Here is a 16,028-nt window from a genome sequence, read left to right on the forward strand (position 1 = left end):
GGCATCAACATGAGAAAATAAGGGAGTCGAAAAGAATATTTCTAGCTTATGCCCTGCGATACGTCGATTTTACCACTAGAAAGTTTTTTGCACGGAAGTTTGTTTTCACCGGCGACCGCCTGACAGCTTAACTGCATCCAACGTCATGAACAGCAAGCGGTCATGACGGACGGCGACGACACTGGTTTTGTCGAAGAAGAACTAAGCGGACGTCAGGGAAACAGACTTCCGCATCCGTCCTCTATTAAATCGGAGAACTGGGTACTAAGTGAGCCCATAAGCATGCCGCTGAAATCGAACATGGCGGACGGACGTGATGTTTTCGCGACGTTTATATGAATATGATGGAAAACGTCGTAAAATACAAAATCTTCGTCAGAGATGGGGATTCTTTTGCCACTGAAAGCAAGTTGGAAACGCTATTGGCTTATTACCTGGCTTTTCTGAGTCCATTCATCGACAATTTTATTTGGCAGGTCGAACCTTTCTGTCTCGTGAGCAAAGCTGGAAAAGGTTTGTAACTTCGCAGTTAACTCTGTCGGAGCATTGCTACCCTATTGTTCACTTTCATAAAATATTTAGATAATGATTCGTCCTTTAAAAAAGATTCTACTCTCACAGTCTCTCTTTACGCCTAAACTAGAAGACAGGTTTCAGTTTCACTGAAGTTCCTCGAGAGTGGTGCTTCGATCTGCTGAAGCTAACCATTGAAATGCATATCCTTGCCCTCTCAATTATCATTAACCTCTTTCATTACCAAGATCTGATTGTTAATTCTCCCCTTCAGCTGCTACACATTTCCCTGTAAAGTAGTTACCAGACTTTGGTGTTATATCAAGATAACAACTTCTTCCTGATGAGTTTGAGTATTCTCATTACCTGTTTACTGGATAATGTATGGATATTAGAAGGAGAACTGACATGTGGATCTCTTTTGGGAATTACATGGTTAATTTTTTGTCATTGTTATAACTAATACAGTTCCAGTTGTTTCATTTCTTTCACAATGTTGAATGTGCAAGAGTTAAATTATACTATTATAAGAACATTTGGATTGAAAATTACCAAGGGTTATCTCACTAGCTGAGGAAATTGGATTTTTGAGATGGTGAACTCATACACATAGAAAATTTATGATACAAGATCTAAGTACCTTTTAATCTTTCAGTAAAGGTGTTTCTCTATTTCCTCACATTTATTTTTTTGACATGTTTCCTTTCAGGAGATATTCCAGCTCACCTTTATGGAAGGACAAAGTTTGGTGACAATGTTGATGATGAATGGTTTATTGTATCCCTTCTCTTTAAACTTTCAAAGGCATTTCCTGAAATGTGTGTAAGGTGAGACAAAAGGTTTAGCCAATAATATTCTCTACATAGAGAGTCGTGTTAGAGAGATCTAGGGTATTTCTGCAGCATTCCAAATAGTTTCTGTATACAAGTATGTAAATCATTTGAGTACCTCTGAGGAAGTAAACTGTAAATTGAAAACAGAAAATTCAATTCACCAAGGGTTTAAACTTTACTTGCCCGCCAAAATTCCGACATCTCATTTTATTTTCTTCTTTTATTAGTATATCTGATAATGATGGTGAATTTCTGTTGATTGAGGCAGCTGATTTCCTACCAAGATGGCTCAATCCAGACAACAGCAAGAACAGAGTGAGTTTCAACCAAAGTTACTGCTGCAATGCTTTTTTAGCGACTCTAACTCAAGAAGCTAGAGTCGCTCTCGGCTATCGCCTCACACAACTCTTATGCTCCTTTCATGCTTAGCAACCTCCCGCATGCAGCCATAACTCAATAGTGTACACTGTGGTGTTTACCATTTGTTAAACAGAAATGTGATAAGAATTGTTATAATTGTTATACATTGTAGTCACCATCTGTCTTCTCATTGGCTAAATGCCCACAGTTAATTCTGGGAAACAGCGCAACCTACAGATTATTTACTTATCTGTACTTACAGATTAGTGAATAATCTGTAGGTTGTGCGTGCAATGCATGATTTCCGGTGGAGCAACGTCAAGTTCACAGACAGCAAAGTAAGAATGGCTTCTCAATTCGCTTCATCGACCCAGCGAGAAATTGAGAAATTACTTGAAGATAAAGATTCGGAAGATACTAAAAGATCTACTGTAACAGTTTTCTTCATTGATACTTTCTTTCGAAATGCATTTAACTTTTCTGCACTTGATTGTTTTATAAAACTGTGAAAATTTGTTTACCACTCAGTTGTACATTTTTAAGTGTTCGAAAATAAACTGCATTTGCTATGATAATGCGTTTGGTGTTATTTTCTTTAAAACAATGTATATTAAAACAATTATTGGACAAGGTTTTTGTGATATCCGGAATAATCGAGGTCTCGACCTTGATTATTCCAGATACCACAAAAATCTCATCCAATAATTTTTTAATATCAATTAGGGGAACATTACTTGATCTAATGCCAAATTCCCCAAACTAACATCGTGAGAACTGTATGGTTAACAGTAAGGAGAATTTAAATGAGATCTTGGGAATGAAAAGGTTAAGGATTTCTATTTCCCATTCAGAGGATTTAATGAAAGGAGCATCCTCAGTTGCTGGTTAAAGTAAGAGACAATTTTAGAATTATTTTATCTCCTGTTCCAGATGTAAAAGAAGGGTAGAGATCTTTGATGATATCCTTGATGTATCTTGGTTAGATTCAAACTGAACAATGTTTGTTGATTATGACTTTCAGGTTTTTGTCCATGAAGGCAAAGTTCACATAATCCCCATTCCCTCCACTCCAGGGGAACTGACAATGTACCCAACTGGTACCCCCCTATTGCATCAAGCCCTAAAGTTAGTGTTTGGGCCTTATAACACTGAAGCAGTAGCACAGATTCAGGAGACAATCAAGCAAAGGATTGAAATGTGAGTGAGAATAGTGCAGCATGGCATCTTATCAGCTGATTAGTATTTTCTAACCATTTTCACTGCATTACCGCAGTAGGGTAGGACTAGAACAGAATGTATGCGAACCATGTGAGTAGTCCACCCAATAAATCTCACCCATTCCACCCCAGGGGAGGACATCCATCACACAGTAATCTCATGTGTGGGAAATTAACGTCTCTTACCCCTAACCCTGTAGGAGACAGGACCTCCATTTATTCGTCCCTATCCGAGAAGACTAGAATATCTAACCATTTCTTGATGTTATAGAAAGTTAGCATATTCTTCTCAATTATTTTAAGACCTTGAGTGTTGGTCTGGCCGGGGCTTGAACCCTCGACCTCCCGCACATCAATTCAGCGCTCTATCCATTGAGCTAACCGGGAGGCAGTATATCTACAAGGAGGGGCAACATTTTTAGCTTCTTGATGCTATAGAAACTTGCTGTATGGTTCTTGAGAGAATTGTTAATGCTATTGTTCTCATCTTTTTCTTTCCATCTCAGACTTCCAGAGCTTTCTCAGAGCAACACTCATTGTGCTTACTGCTATGTGCCAGTAGAAGTCAAATTTGTTCTTGATCAGAAGCCATCTTTGATCAGTCCTGTTGTACAGGCATTTTATGGGCGGGATCCTGTTGACATGAAGGTTTGTTATGCAACAATTATTTATCAATCTTTTGATAGGTTCATTAAATATTTTTACTATGTAAACTAAATGCAATTATGTCAACATTTAAATTATGTTTGTTACAGGCTTGTAGAACAATGGATCAGTTCTCATTGAAAACAAGACTTCTGTCAAGGGTATGTGGCATTCTAAGATTCCCTTTTTCAATGAGCAGGAATGCCTGAGGGGTGACATAAGCATAAAGGTCAACATTTTTAAGATGTGCAAAGTTTAGTCTTCTGCCGACAGACTCTTTGATTAAGGGTAATTCTTGAAATACATCTACACCCAAAATCTGAACTGCTTCACGATGCAAACTGATGGCAACACCCAACTCATGTTACCTGGAATAACAACATTTTTATTACATTATTTTATTTCCAGATACATTTCACTCGTTGCCTTTATGCACAATTATCCCAACAACCCTTCAAGCCAGACCGGAGATCAGAGTGGACTCTGCCACCAGTTACTGATCCACATTTCAAAGCTCATGAGTTGGGTCTAAAATTGGTAATAATGTCATGATCAAGAAATATATATTGCTATAATTATAGTTTTGTTATGTTTGGTTTACATATGTAAGTGCAATAAACAGACCATGCTATTTTTTTTTCAAGGCTTGTGGATTCCAGATCTTGTGTAAAAGAAGTGGAGAAAGACAAGTGGATTCAAAGGTATTGGCAACATAGCTGTTTTGTAATTCATCAAAAAGGTGCTTTGATGATAATTATTTAGCCGTTCCAAAAACAATTTTAGAGGTACGCAGAACAAAATTTGGACTCCAGGGTATCTACCTTGTTTTGTGCTAGTCCACCAATTAACTAAAGCTAAGACTCAGTGTTAAACTACAATTTCTTCACCAAGCTGTCACTCAAAAGCATAGCTAAAGGGGTTCATAGGGTGCATGTAAACCCTTCCTTTGTAGGCCTTTTTTTTGTCACATCAAGTAAAACACAATGGGGAGGTCAACATGACAATCTGGTGAGTACCTTCTGTTTGACATGGTGTGACCCCCCCCCCCCCTTTGAAAACTCCTGTCTATGTCCCTGCCTCCTGCATAGAACAAAAGAGTCAGTATCACACATTAGGTATTGGTGGCTAAGCAGTCCATTCAGCTGGAGCTTATTGGGGTTTTGATATGCAACCAGAAATATTGTTACTAGTACCCCATTTGGTGATGCTGGTCCATCCCATAAACCCCCCCCCCCTCTCCCTCCCTCCGGCATTTGTCAGGTCTCTCTGTTAGTTCACCAGTTACCAATTACACTCCGAAGTGGAGAGAGGCACAGTGAACTTTCTCAAGAACCCACATTTAACAACCTGTTTTACAACACAGGTGAAAGATGAACCAAATGGACCAAAATGGGAGAGATTTCATGCTTGTTTGAGTGAACAAGGTTATTTCAAGGTTAGTGGGGATGCATACATCTGCTCTGTTTTTTCATGACCCTCATACACCAGATAACAAAATTGGCAATTAAAAAGGAGTTTTAGAAATTCAATATTTGCAATACTCTGTCTTGTAATAAACTTGCTAGGACTGTATTGGAAGATTTCCTTTCATCTGTCTCATGTTTATGTATCAGGGAGAAATTGAAGGCTCAAAATTGTACCAGGATCTTCTGAAGAAGGCCAAGCAGCAATTCAGTGAGAACTTCATGACTCAAAACAGGTTTGTCCAGCAAATTCATCGCTCTGTTGCTTCCACAAGACGGGGGAAAGTGTTTGGGATGAAAAATCCCCAAACCTTGCAGCGATCTATAGTGACCTGGAGGCAAAAAAAACAAGACATTTAAGTCCTCTTGGGGAAAAAACTTTTTTTGGCAAGTTTTGAGGTGTTCTCCTATCCTTAATTTATCATACGCCAAGTGGCTTTTAACTTGAATTCATTGGTTGTTGCGGCAGATCATCTGAAAACGCTTTTTCCTTGAACAACAAATAGTTGGTTACTTTTCACGCCTTACCACCCCCTTGCTAATTTTATTCAAGTGAAATGGACCTGACTTTTCTTTTTTTTTTCATTTGTTGGTCTTGTAACTACAGGTCACATCCAGGCCAGATTATTCTGACAATGTTAAAGGATGCTGTGATAGATGTGGAAAAGATGAAGGCAGAAGAGTTGCTCCCGGAAGACGGTAAGAAAAATGCTATGATAACTCTATAGTTTGACCTGATTCCGTTTATAGTTTGTGAGTTTTGGAAATACCGTAAAATTTAGTCTGTGCTGATTGCCCCTAACTAGTATCATAATGATCTCCAAAGATCTGAATGTTAATTCTCTCCTCTAATTCCTGCACATTTCCTTGGAAATTAGTTACAAGAATTTGGTGTTAGATCAGTACAATAACTTTTACCGGATTAATTTGAATATTCTTGTTACCTGTTTGCTGTATGATATATGAATACTATGGTGAGAAGTTACTTGTTAATTAATCACTTCTGGGAGTTTAAGGGTTTAGGGAATTTTTTTACGAAGCTTCAAAACGACTGAAAAGATTTTTACCTCTCTCCTTTAATAAATTGTGTGACAAAATTCGCGAACGCGGTAAACCTGTTGAGATCGGTCGTTGTAATTCCTTTGATGTTGGTCTTACGTCAACCAATTGGAAAGAGCTTTGTTGCTTCATGGAAGTGACAACTCCGAAACTTGATGAAATAAATCGGTTTTTGAAACAAATCGATGATAACTTTTTGTTGTTCAATTTTTGGATTAACAGATGACAGCTGGTTAAACTTGACGGAGCAAGATTTAGAGGAAATGCTTTCAAAGTATAGCGATCTAAACTCAAGAAAAACTGGAAGAGGCAGCCGCACAAACACGCCCAATCATACCGTATGTACTTCTGGTAACTTTCATAAGTAAGAGCGCGATGAAATCTCGTTTCTCTCCCTTTGCAATCCAAGAAATGTGCTTGGGGAAAATACACCCACTTTTTGGTGTTTTCCATAAGTTAAAAAGTGCCCCTCAAATCCTTAAATCTTGGAGAAAAATGCCGATACGATAGCATTCACCACAGGTAGAGAGGAATGTGGCCAATTTTGCTTTTGCATACTAGTGTTTTATTTCGGATTTTGTATAACAGCTCGATTTTGGATTCCGGATACTAGTGGCCAAGCCTTAACTGTAGACTGCTTATTTTTAGTTACGTTATTGCGCACTAATGTATCGAATTTGTTTGTGGTTTCAGGAACCTTCAGTAGACCTGGATTCCGTGACTCGTACTTTCAAATCGTTTGTGGACAAAGTATCCAGTTACGAGGGAGCAGAATTTCCAGGGTAAGAGAAGATAAATAAAAGGGGGTAAGTTTCTAAAGAAACTGTGGTGCTGCGTCGGTGGGGGTTACAAGGTAATTTGGTTTTATCAACTGAGTGTTATCAACTGAGTTTATCAACTGAATGTTAATTTAAAAAGGTTACGTTTCGAGCGTTAGTCCTTATAGTCTTCGCTCGGACGAATAAGGAAAAAAAAAAACATTGATGCGTTCCTGTAAATCTGTAAAGGGAAACAAAAGTATGAAAAAGGAAAACTCGAGACTTCTTGTACACAGAGCTTATTTAAGTACCAGTTTCTTGCTGCTTTAACATTTCGTTTAGAGCTTTACCTAAAAAGCTTTACAGTTTTCAGACACCAAGACTTACTCCCTCGTGGGGTTGTTTATAAGACAACTTGGTTTCGACACACTGAAAGCATATCACCAAGGCTCTATAACGTTTGACCGTTGTATTCCGAAAGTCTCGCCTCGGCATTCAATTTTTACGCTGAATTCGGCTTGGATTGTAACGTGGATCTCGCATCTAAAGTCCTGAACATTAGTCGTCAAACCATCGTGTGTGCTTATAAATCTAAGGTAGCGCTTCGTATCGATCGTTTAAAGGAAAAAAATATATTACAATTGTTACCGTAATTTGTGTTATGTGAAGTGTAAATGTAGGGCAATGTTTCCTGGTCGAGGTGTTCATTGTTGCTCTCTTTTGGCAGGGATCCTGAAGAAGGAGATGTTCAGTTTGATGCCGACTCTTTCATGGACACAGTTGGGAATTTGTTAGGTACTTCTACGCATTCTATCAGTTCCAAAATGCTTTCTAGAACAATTGAAATTGTTGCTTTATCAATATGCACATCTCTTGCCAATATGGAACTAAGTTAGGAGGCTACAACCCCACGTAAGCCTTATTATAAAAGTATTTTTCTCCTTTTTCGGTTTAGTATTTGATACATTTGTAAAAACTGGGCGATATATCTCGTTTTATACAGGATCAACGCGATCTGATAATAAACTGAACCTTCAGCATTTCTTTAATTTTCCTAGTCTTTCTAAAATCGTTTTTCTTTGTTGTTGTTGTTGTTGTATTTGAAGTAGTAAGCGTGAACGAGGTTTGTGTTATACAGCGATCGATTTATCGATTATCAGGTCATGGGGTCCGCTATCAAGATGAAGAAAGTGATTCTGATGCGGACGATGAAGATATGGACTTCTCTTCAGAAGATGAAAATGACACCAATCCAGGTTAGGACACCTCCAATGTATTTTTACGGCCGTGCTCGCCTGGCTGTTATTTTGTATTTTTTCAACGCAATTTGCCACTACAATAGCAGTTCAAAGAATGACAGCAATCTGATGTCACTCAAGAACGGCTTTCGCCGAAAATGTGCGATAAACGGTTGGTTTATACGTAAGCTGCATTCTTCGTTGCACGCGGGAAACTTGGAGAGCACGGAAGAGGCGTAATAGTTGCTTGCGCGCAGCCGATAGTTTATTGAGTGCTCTTCAAACTTCCCAAAAGCTTCATATCTCCATAAACTCTCGCTGACGCAGGAACCAATAGTCCATTTTACAGTTGCGTGTTTGGTTGCCAAGCCTTTGAGCAGGAGTGAGCCTACAGAAGTTGCCGTTTTTCAAATGTAAATTACTTTGTTATCATGCTAACTAGATACACAAGTACACAACTGTAAAATAGCCTATTTCTAACTGGTTACGGGATGTACAAATCAAGGTCTCAGGATGAGCCGCACAACGACTGAGCGGTGGGGGGAAAGTATTTTATACCTTGAAGACGATCATATAATACAGAACATTTATTATTTTCATGCCAAGTTGCCTTTTCAAATTAAACTCAATTCAATGATTTCATGCCAGTTAACTTAAATGTTCTCCTTAAGGCGTGGAAGAAAATACCTGCCTGAGCGAGGACGACAAAGAAATGAAAACAGTCATGGAACAGATGGACAGCGAACTCGCACAAACATCCATTGGAGAAAGTTTTGAAAAGGTAAGCGTACGTTTTAATCATTTCACTCCCGTGTCATGTGACTAGTCAGCGGTCTCTCCGCACAATGTTGATACAGCATCAGACAGAACGATCATGAAAATGAAAAAAAATCTGATTCACTTGAAGGATGTTGCCTGATTTAACACCAAATTCGTTTTACCGCTTGTCTGTCTATCCCTCTATCCGTCTGATAAGCCTCTCTTTGTTCGATCCAGTTAATTTTTGTCCATTTTCTCTGAACCACAGAAGGGCAAATTAGCTGAAGGAACTCGTCAGACCCAAACTAACCATCCCGGTGAACTTCAGGACGATTCCGACGAGGATACCCCTGTCGACGTAGACTTCAATCTTGTTAAAAACATCCTGGAGTCCTTCTCGACGCAACAAGGACTCGCGGGTCCAGCATCGAATATCCTTAATTCGATGGGTGTGTGGCTTCCGCCGAATAAAGACTTGAGCGATCCCAGTTAACTTCACGCAATAGGAGTGAATCATTCACTTTCTTTATTTCGATTGATTTGTGGCCTGAATCCGCGCAGAAAAAGAGAAAAACCACACTTTGGTGTGAGGGCAGTGCTCTACAAATTTTCGTCGCCTAAACTGTGGCCTTCGTCCGAGAGATACATTTATATCTTTAGACCAGAGTTGAATACACGTGGAAGTACTTTGGAACTGCGATTTAGCTGAGGGAACAAACTTATCGAGTTTCGACAACAATTCACTTTGCATCGGATTTGACCGATCCAAGAAAGCAAAGTGGTTCAGGAGTTGGTAGTTCTTAAGTGCTTCAAGTAAGTTAAGGTGACGCGTGGTTTTTCAAAACAAAACAAGAGAAGACAAAGTGTAACTTTACTGCAGTGAAGACAGTCAAGAGAATATAATTGTTGCACCGTCGTTTATGAAATTAAACCAAACGAAGCAAAACATCTGGACATTTTTGGTTGTAACTCCTACAAAGAAATATGACGAGTCGTTGTAATGTTGGCCGCATGTATTTTTAGCAACAAGATGAAAGAAACTCTCTCTGTTCAATATGATGACACAGTATATCACGGCCTAAGAATTATGTAAATTACAGCCGGAGTTTTTTCGTTTGCAATCTGCGTTAGTTTTTTGTATCCTTTTTCTACCTTGATTTACCATTAACCCTTGAGAATTTTTCTTTCTTTCCATCTATGTCTGAAAGTGGAGACTTTCCCAGTTTGACGGCTTATAGATACGTTTTGTACGGTGCAGCAAAAGGGAATTATCTTCACATAGCTCAGTTAAAACTTAGCTAGTAACCATTCCTCTGCACAATTCTCGTTCCTGTCCATCTGCATCAGGAGCTTGAAGGAAAGAATTGCTTACCTAATAAAGTAACGCCGAAAATCTCAGTGACCAATTTGCTTCACTCAAACAAATTTCATCCACACGGTAACCGCAGAGGCCTCAGATGGCCCCAGAAGATCAAGATTACTTCCTGTTTTATCGTTTGATTTGATGGGACGTAGAGAAGCCACCAGACAACTGTAATTAAGGATACTTCTTCACTTAGCTTAGTGGACCCAAAGGTCTCTTCCAAATGTTTATCATTCAGGGTCGCGTTGTTCAAAGGTGGGTTAAGATAGCCCAGGGTTAGTGTGAAATTTGATTTCAGATCTGAAAGCTTTAACAGAAAAGTTAGTTTAATTCCATTTGTCTCCAATTTGATGATTGAATGCTCTATAAAGAACTGGGAAAATTATCCCAAAATGGGTTTTGAACAGAGAAATAGAAAAACCTGGATTAAGATTTAACCCTGGGTTAGCGCTAATCGGCCTTTGAACATCTGGGCCCTGAAGAGCAAATATAACAAAAGCATCATCTTATTCCTCGATTCGTCACTTGACATTCGTTTTTTACTTGTTTTGAACCATATTTCTTCATTTCCCTTCGAAGTCCAAGTCCACTGTATCACTTTTATCAAAAGTAGTTCCTTTGCGGCACTTGTTCTTTGTTTCGAAAATGTCCTTATCTTTATTTATGACAGCATATACCGACCTGTTTATATAGCAGTGTTGACTGTGCATATATCGTTGTGTTTACTTTGGAAGCGACGCGGTTAAATATTAAGCAAAAAACCACAAACTTGTATCGTATTCCATATAGCTAACTTCAAACGAATGTGACCTTGTCCATCGCGTCCCGAAGCATGGCAAAATTTTCAAGAGTTCAGTTAATTCTCGTGTTTTGTATTTTAGTAACGGTGAGCGGCGAGGAATCGGCGAAAAGTACAGTGACACAAAATTATTGTCCGTATTTCAAAAACCGAGCTCCGGTTCCTCAACCGGGTCTGAAGAATTGTACGTGGTACAAAAAAAATGCCTGTTGTCTTCAAAGCGAGCTGGACTTGATATTCCCGTCAGTTTTGCCACCGCTTGGAGCAAGTGAGCGATGTTTGCGGTACACCAACTTTCTCATGTGCTACGTTTGCGCCCCCGATCAGAATTTGTTTTACGACAATGAACGTTTGACCGTATGCGGAGGTTTCTGTGACAAATGGTTCACCGCCTGCGGTGAGGCAAAATTCAAGGGAATGAAGATTAAAGAGCTGTTTAAATCCGGAAAAGAGTTTTGTCGAGCGAGGAAATTTTCGGTGGGTAAAGCTAGCAGGAAAGATTGTTTTAGTTTTGAACAAAAAGTCGTGAGCTTTGCCTTGCCAAGGCTTCCTTTAGGACATTTTCTGTGGTTGGCTGCAACAGTGGTTGTCCTGGTCGTGGATGGTCAATAAAAGTAGAGGTAAACCAGCATTTCTTATGATGTTTAATATAATTTTTCTTTGGTAACCTTTTTACTTAATCCAGATTTGGTTTTGCTGGATATGGTGTTTGTACGTGGCATGTTTAATTTAACAGATTGGACCACAGATCGGATCAAGGATCGGATCACGGATCGGATCAAATGAAATGAAAATACAGGAAATTTTGTAACAATGTATGGGGCCTTGGTCCAGCTGAGAAGGATTTCTCAAATTCATTTGCAAGGTCACTTTACAAAGTAAATTTTCTTCATTGTTGAGCAGATAGTGTTTTCTTACTGTAACTATCAGCTTCATGTTGGGTGTTCCTTGTAAATATAATGGAACCACAGTAACTCTAAAATGTATAGATTTAGCCAAGCCTAAAAGCAGAGCTCCCAAGTTTGTAATATTAATGATAACATAAGAGATGTGCATTTGCCAAGACTTGTCTGAGTCACCCCTCCCTTCAATTTGATAGTCTCCCCTACCCTACCCGTGCAATCTGAAGGCATGTACATACGGAGGTACGCTCGTTTAGTCACGTGACAACCAAATGAAAAGAGGTTGACTATATTCCATGGGTATGGGGCTCTGCCCCACGTACGCGTAGGAGCCCCGCTATTATTTGTTATTATTATTAATATTATTACTATTATTAATAAATGAAAGTTAATTATCTATGGATAACTAATAGGTCCTCTAGGTATTGAACAACTAGACCCAGAATGTCTATTTTTGTTTTCCTTTCACTATACTTGCATTGCTGCGCAGCCACAAGTTTAAACTAAGTTATCTGTGACCGATTGCTTTCTAGGAATGCTGCTGCCTTTAAGATGTTGACGGAAAAGAAGCTGGTTTCCACTTTTTTCTTTCCATTGTAAAGCCCTTGGTGAGGTGCAGTAAAGTAAATTTCATTGTAAAATTGTTTTTGTGAAAAGGTTGTGGTTATGAAGACAACAGCCAATAATAAGGATTACAATGATTATATATGAATGAAGCAATTGCTCAAAGAGCTCTTGGGGCATCTTTCTCTCTCGTGTGGAAGAGCATTTCAATGGCATAGGCTGCGAAACACAAACACCTTGCATTGTTGCTGACTTTTGAATCTTGTAGTCATAATACTGATTTTAACAACAATCCAAATATCGCAAGTAGTCTGAGTTCTTGTGGTTTGGAATGAGCTGAAGGTGGCACCTTAGGCTCATTCCACATTGCAAGAACCTGGCACCTTGGGCTCATTCCAAACCACAAGAACTCAGACTGCCAGCAATATTATTAAGATTGTTGTTAAAATCAGTATTATGACCATAGGATTCAAAATTCAGTGACATTGCAAAAATAATTGGTGCATACCACAGAACAGCATAACCTTAAATTGTTCACACACACACAAAAAAATTTAATTCGTTACATTTTTTGAGTCATTACCTTGGCAATCACAATGGCAATTCACCCATCGCAAAAATGTTTATATATTTAACAATTATTCCACGAGCGTGCGTTGGATATGAGATGATAGATAGCCAACGAGGCGCGTAGCTGGATTATAGCCAACGAGGCGCGTAGCGCCTCGTTGGCTATAATCATCTCATATCCAACAAGTGTGAGTGGAATAATTGTTTTATTAAAAACGTTAAATTAAATTATTAATTTTATTAAATTTTTAGCTCTCTTTTAATTTTAAGCTGACACGTACGCTTACCATATTTGTAGATCATGGTATATTGGCTGATATACCTTAATGGCTGAGCCAATAAAAAGTCTTGAATTGCATTATCCAATGATCTAGTTTTTAATAAAGATATATCTACATATGTATATATTATGCTCACTACGCTCATAATATCATTATGTTTAGATTAAATAACATTTGAGTTACAATTTTTTGTATGGGAGTGCAGTACTATAAATATCATTGGCCATAGTGGTAGCTCAATAATTTTCCTATCTCAAAAAAAATCCTTATTTGTTTTTAATTTCTTCTGTCAAATGATTTTTGATCCATTCTTTCATTCTTTGTTATACAATCTCTACGTTTTACAATTTGATTGTAAACATGAATGACATGAAAAATCCGTTTGAAAATTGATCATTTCGGGCAAGTAATTCCTTTAATAAAATACGATCGAAATGAAAGAGAAGTTTCATTCTTTGTCAAATGTCTGAAAACTGATTCCATAAATACACTGTTTTTAAGTCTCTGACGAGACATGTATCAGATTAATTCCATTTGTAGTCAATACTATGACAGCAATTTAGACATTTTGTGCCAAAAATGATATTTTTGGTTGAAAGGCTGCCACGCTGACCCATGTGAAATTGAAGTACATGTTTAGCTACATACTTGGTTGCCAATAAAAAAGAAAAGCTTGAATATTTTGCCATGTTTTATGTGGCGCAAAGATATATTTGGCATTTGACCATAAAAACAAATAATATGACTGTAATTTCCGAACTTTGAACCTATAAATCGAGAGAACCGGTAAAAAAAAACAGCATTTTCTTCGAATGAAATGTTATATCGAAATCTTGTGTAATATGTTCCCAGTTTTTCTTTTTTTTTTTTTTAATTGTTCCATCTTGCCATGTAATTCGCATTTGACTTACTTCGTAGTCCAATTTCATAAAAATATTCGCGTGCACTGCAGAGTGCATACTAAATTGTTCCTTCAGCTGGCGTAGAGACTATTTCAAGGTCAATGATAAGTATTGTCTGCAATAATAAATGCTCTTTCAAGTAAAATGATTATAACTCGATATATTAGCATAATTTCGATCCCTTGTTTGTTTTTCCTCTAAGAAAAGAGCTTTAAAACGTGCTTTCCCGAGGAAACCTGATATAATTTTCTGCAACTTTTGACATTTACCTTTGTGAAAATTGCTACTTCGAATTTTCACGTGAATGATGATATGTGGGCTTACCTTACTACAGCTGTTCACACACGTCTTTATGTGAGCTCATGGATTAAATTAGGTTTTCAACTGTGTGATTTGAAAGGCACGAATAAAAATCCGTAATACGTAGTAAACCTTAGCCGACGGATTATGGTGGCATAGCGTGACGCTGTATGCTCATAACAAAACACAGTGCTTTGCTACAAGAGACAACATTCCTAACACAGCTATGAACTTGCTATCGACGCTTGATTGTTGGGACGCACTGTTTGCGTTGGGTTTTCCTTTATAAGTGAAGCACTTTCCGCGAGCTTCCTTGTCCGTTTTGAATCGACGTGCCTTGCAGAAGTCTTGGCCATTTTGGTAAACGTGCTTAAGTGAACGCCCTTTCAAGATTGCGTTTTGGCACGCGTTATAGATGCGATCGCAGAATTCTTCGCAGACGGTCAGAGTAAATTCCTTGAAAAACGTATTTTGATCCGGCGCACATATGTAGCAATATAAGTAGTTCATATACTGTGCACACTGGCCGGTTGCACCTTCAAGTGGTGACAACTGACGAAAAGCAAACTCAATTTCTTCGTCATAACAGCATGAATTCTCTTTATACCAAGTGCAATTTCTCAAATTGTCCTGCCGAGACGGACCTCGATTCTTGAAGTAAGGACAATACTGCACATCGCTGTTCGTTCTTTCAGCTCCGACAACAACAAGCAAATTATTCAAACCACAACATGTCCAGAGTAAAAACAAAACAATGAACTGATCATCCAAACTTGTCTTCATGGCAAGATTCCCTTCAAAAGGCACTGTGTATCGATGTCGCTGTTTACTTACAACGCAAGTGCGTGTTCTTAAACCAATACCGCCACTTGTAAATACGGGCTGTTGTTGATGACTGACTCGATCGCTCGCAGGTTTCAGAGGCGATTAAATGTTCCAATTCAGCGTTCAGTCTGCGTGAGCTGAGAGATTTTAGCTAACCGTCTAATAGTTGTGGGCAGTCGTTCGCTGTAAGCCACTCCCGGAAATATAGTAGACCAAATACGAGAATCGTCGATACTGTAAATTAACCTCGTAACTTGTGTTAATTAACTGGGACGATAATTGACATTTTGTCAGTACCACCCTCAGGGAATCACGAACATCGAACAGGCGGCAATGGGGCGTGACGGGGGGTAAGTCTTCGTATCAAAGTTAGGATATAACGTTCGTCCAGAATATTCGATGTTTGATAAACAATATTACGTCAGAACCCCATAGAAACTTTTACTATAAGTACTAGGTTCCTAAGGAAGCTCGGGTGCTATTTTATTTCTGAGAAAGGAGGGGGGTAAGGACAAGTACTCTTTTAGTCTTTGGCAGTCCAGGGTATGGTAGTGAACTTTAAGTTTTATCCCATGCCTTTTTCATGCTTTCCACGAGAAAATTATATTTAGGTATTGGGATTCATTTACCATATTAAGGAGGGAGATTTGGTTGAGAGGTGAACATTTCCTGTCAAA

The 16,028-nt window shown here is 38.5% G+C and overlaps 2 protein-coding genes across 2 annotated transcripts; one reads left to right on the plus strand and one right to left on the minus strand.

Moving 5' to 3' along the window:
* The first annotated feature begins 286 nt into the window (after window positions 1-286).
* LOC111323337 (protein ecdysoneless homolog) lies at window positions 287-10,243 on the plus strand. Its single transcript, XM_022926664.2, has 17 exons — window positions 287-513; window positions 1,223-1,340; window positions 1,574-1,661; window positions 2,728-2,903; window positions 3,430-3,571; window positions 3,679-3,729; window positions 3,977-4,105; window positions 4,213-4,269; window positions 4,932-5,003; window positions 5,182-5,267; window positions 5,639-5,730; window positions 6,313-6,428; window positions 6,784-6,872; window positions 7,576-7,643; window positions 8,009-8,104; window positions 8,758-8,867; window positions 9,114-10,243. The coding sequence occupies exons 1-17, from the start codon at window positions 336-338 to the stop codon at window positions 9,336-9,338; spliced, it is 1,893 nt and encodes a 630-aa protein (XP_022782399.2). The 5' UTR covers window positions 287-335; the 3' UTR covers window positions 9,339-10,243.
* Window positions 10,244-11,633: 1,390 nt separating this feature from the next.
* On the minus strand, window positions 11,634-15,963 carry LOC111323317 (uncharacterized). Its single transcript, XM_088735508.1, has one exon. It carries the CDS (start codon window positions 15,307-15,309, stop codon window positions 14,701-14,703), a length of 609 nt encoding a protein of 202 aa, XP_088591634.1. The 5' UTR covers window positions 15,310-15,963; the 3' UTR covers window positions 11,634-14,700.
* Between the last annotated feature and the right edge of the window lie 65 nt (window positions 15,964-16,028).

Source organism: Stylophora pistillata, chromosome 10 (assembly GCF_964205215.1).
Source record: "Stylophora pistillata chromosome 10, jaStyPist1.2, whole genome shotgun sequence".
NCBI lineage: Eukaryota > Metazoa > Cnidaria > Anthozoa > Scleractinia > Pocilloporidae > Stylophora > Stylophora pistillata.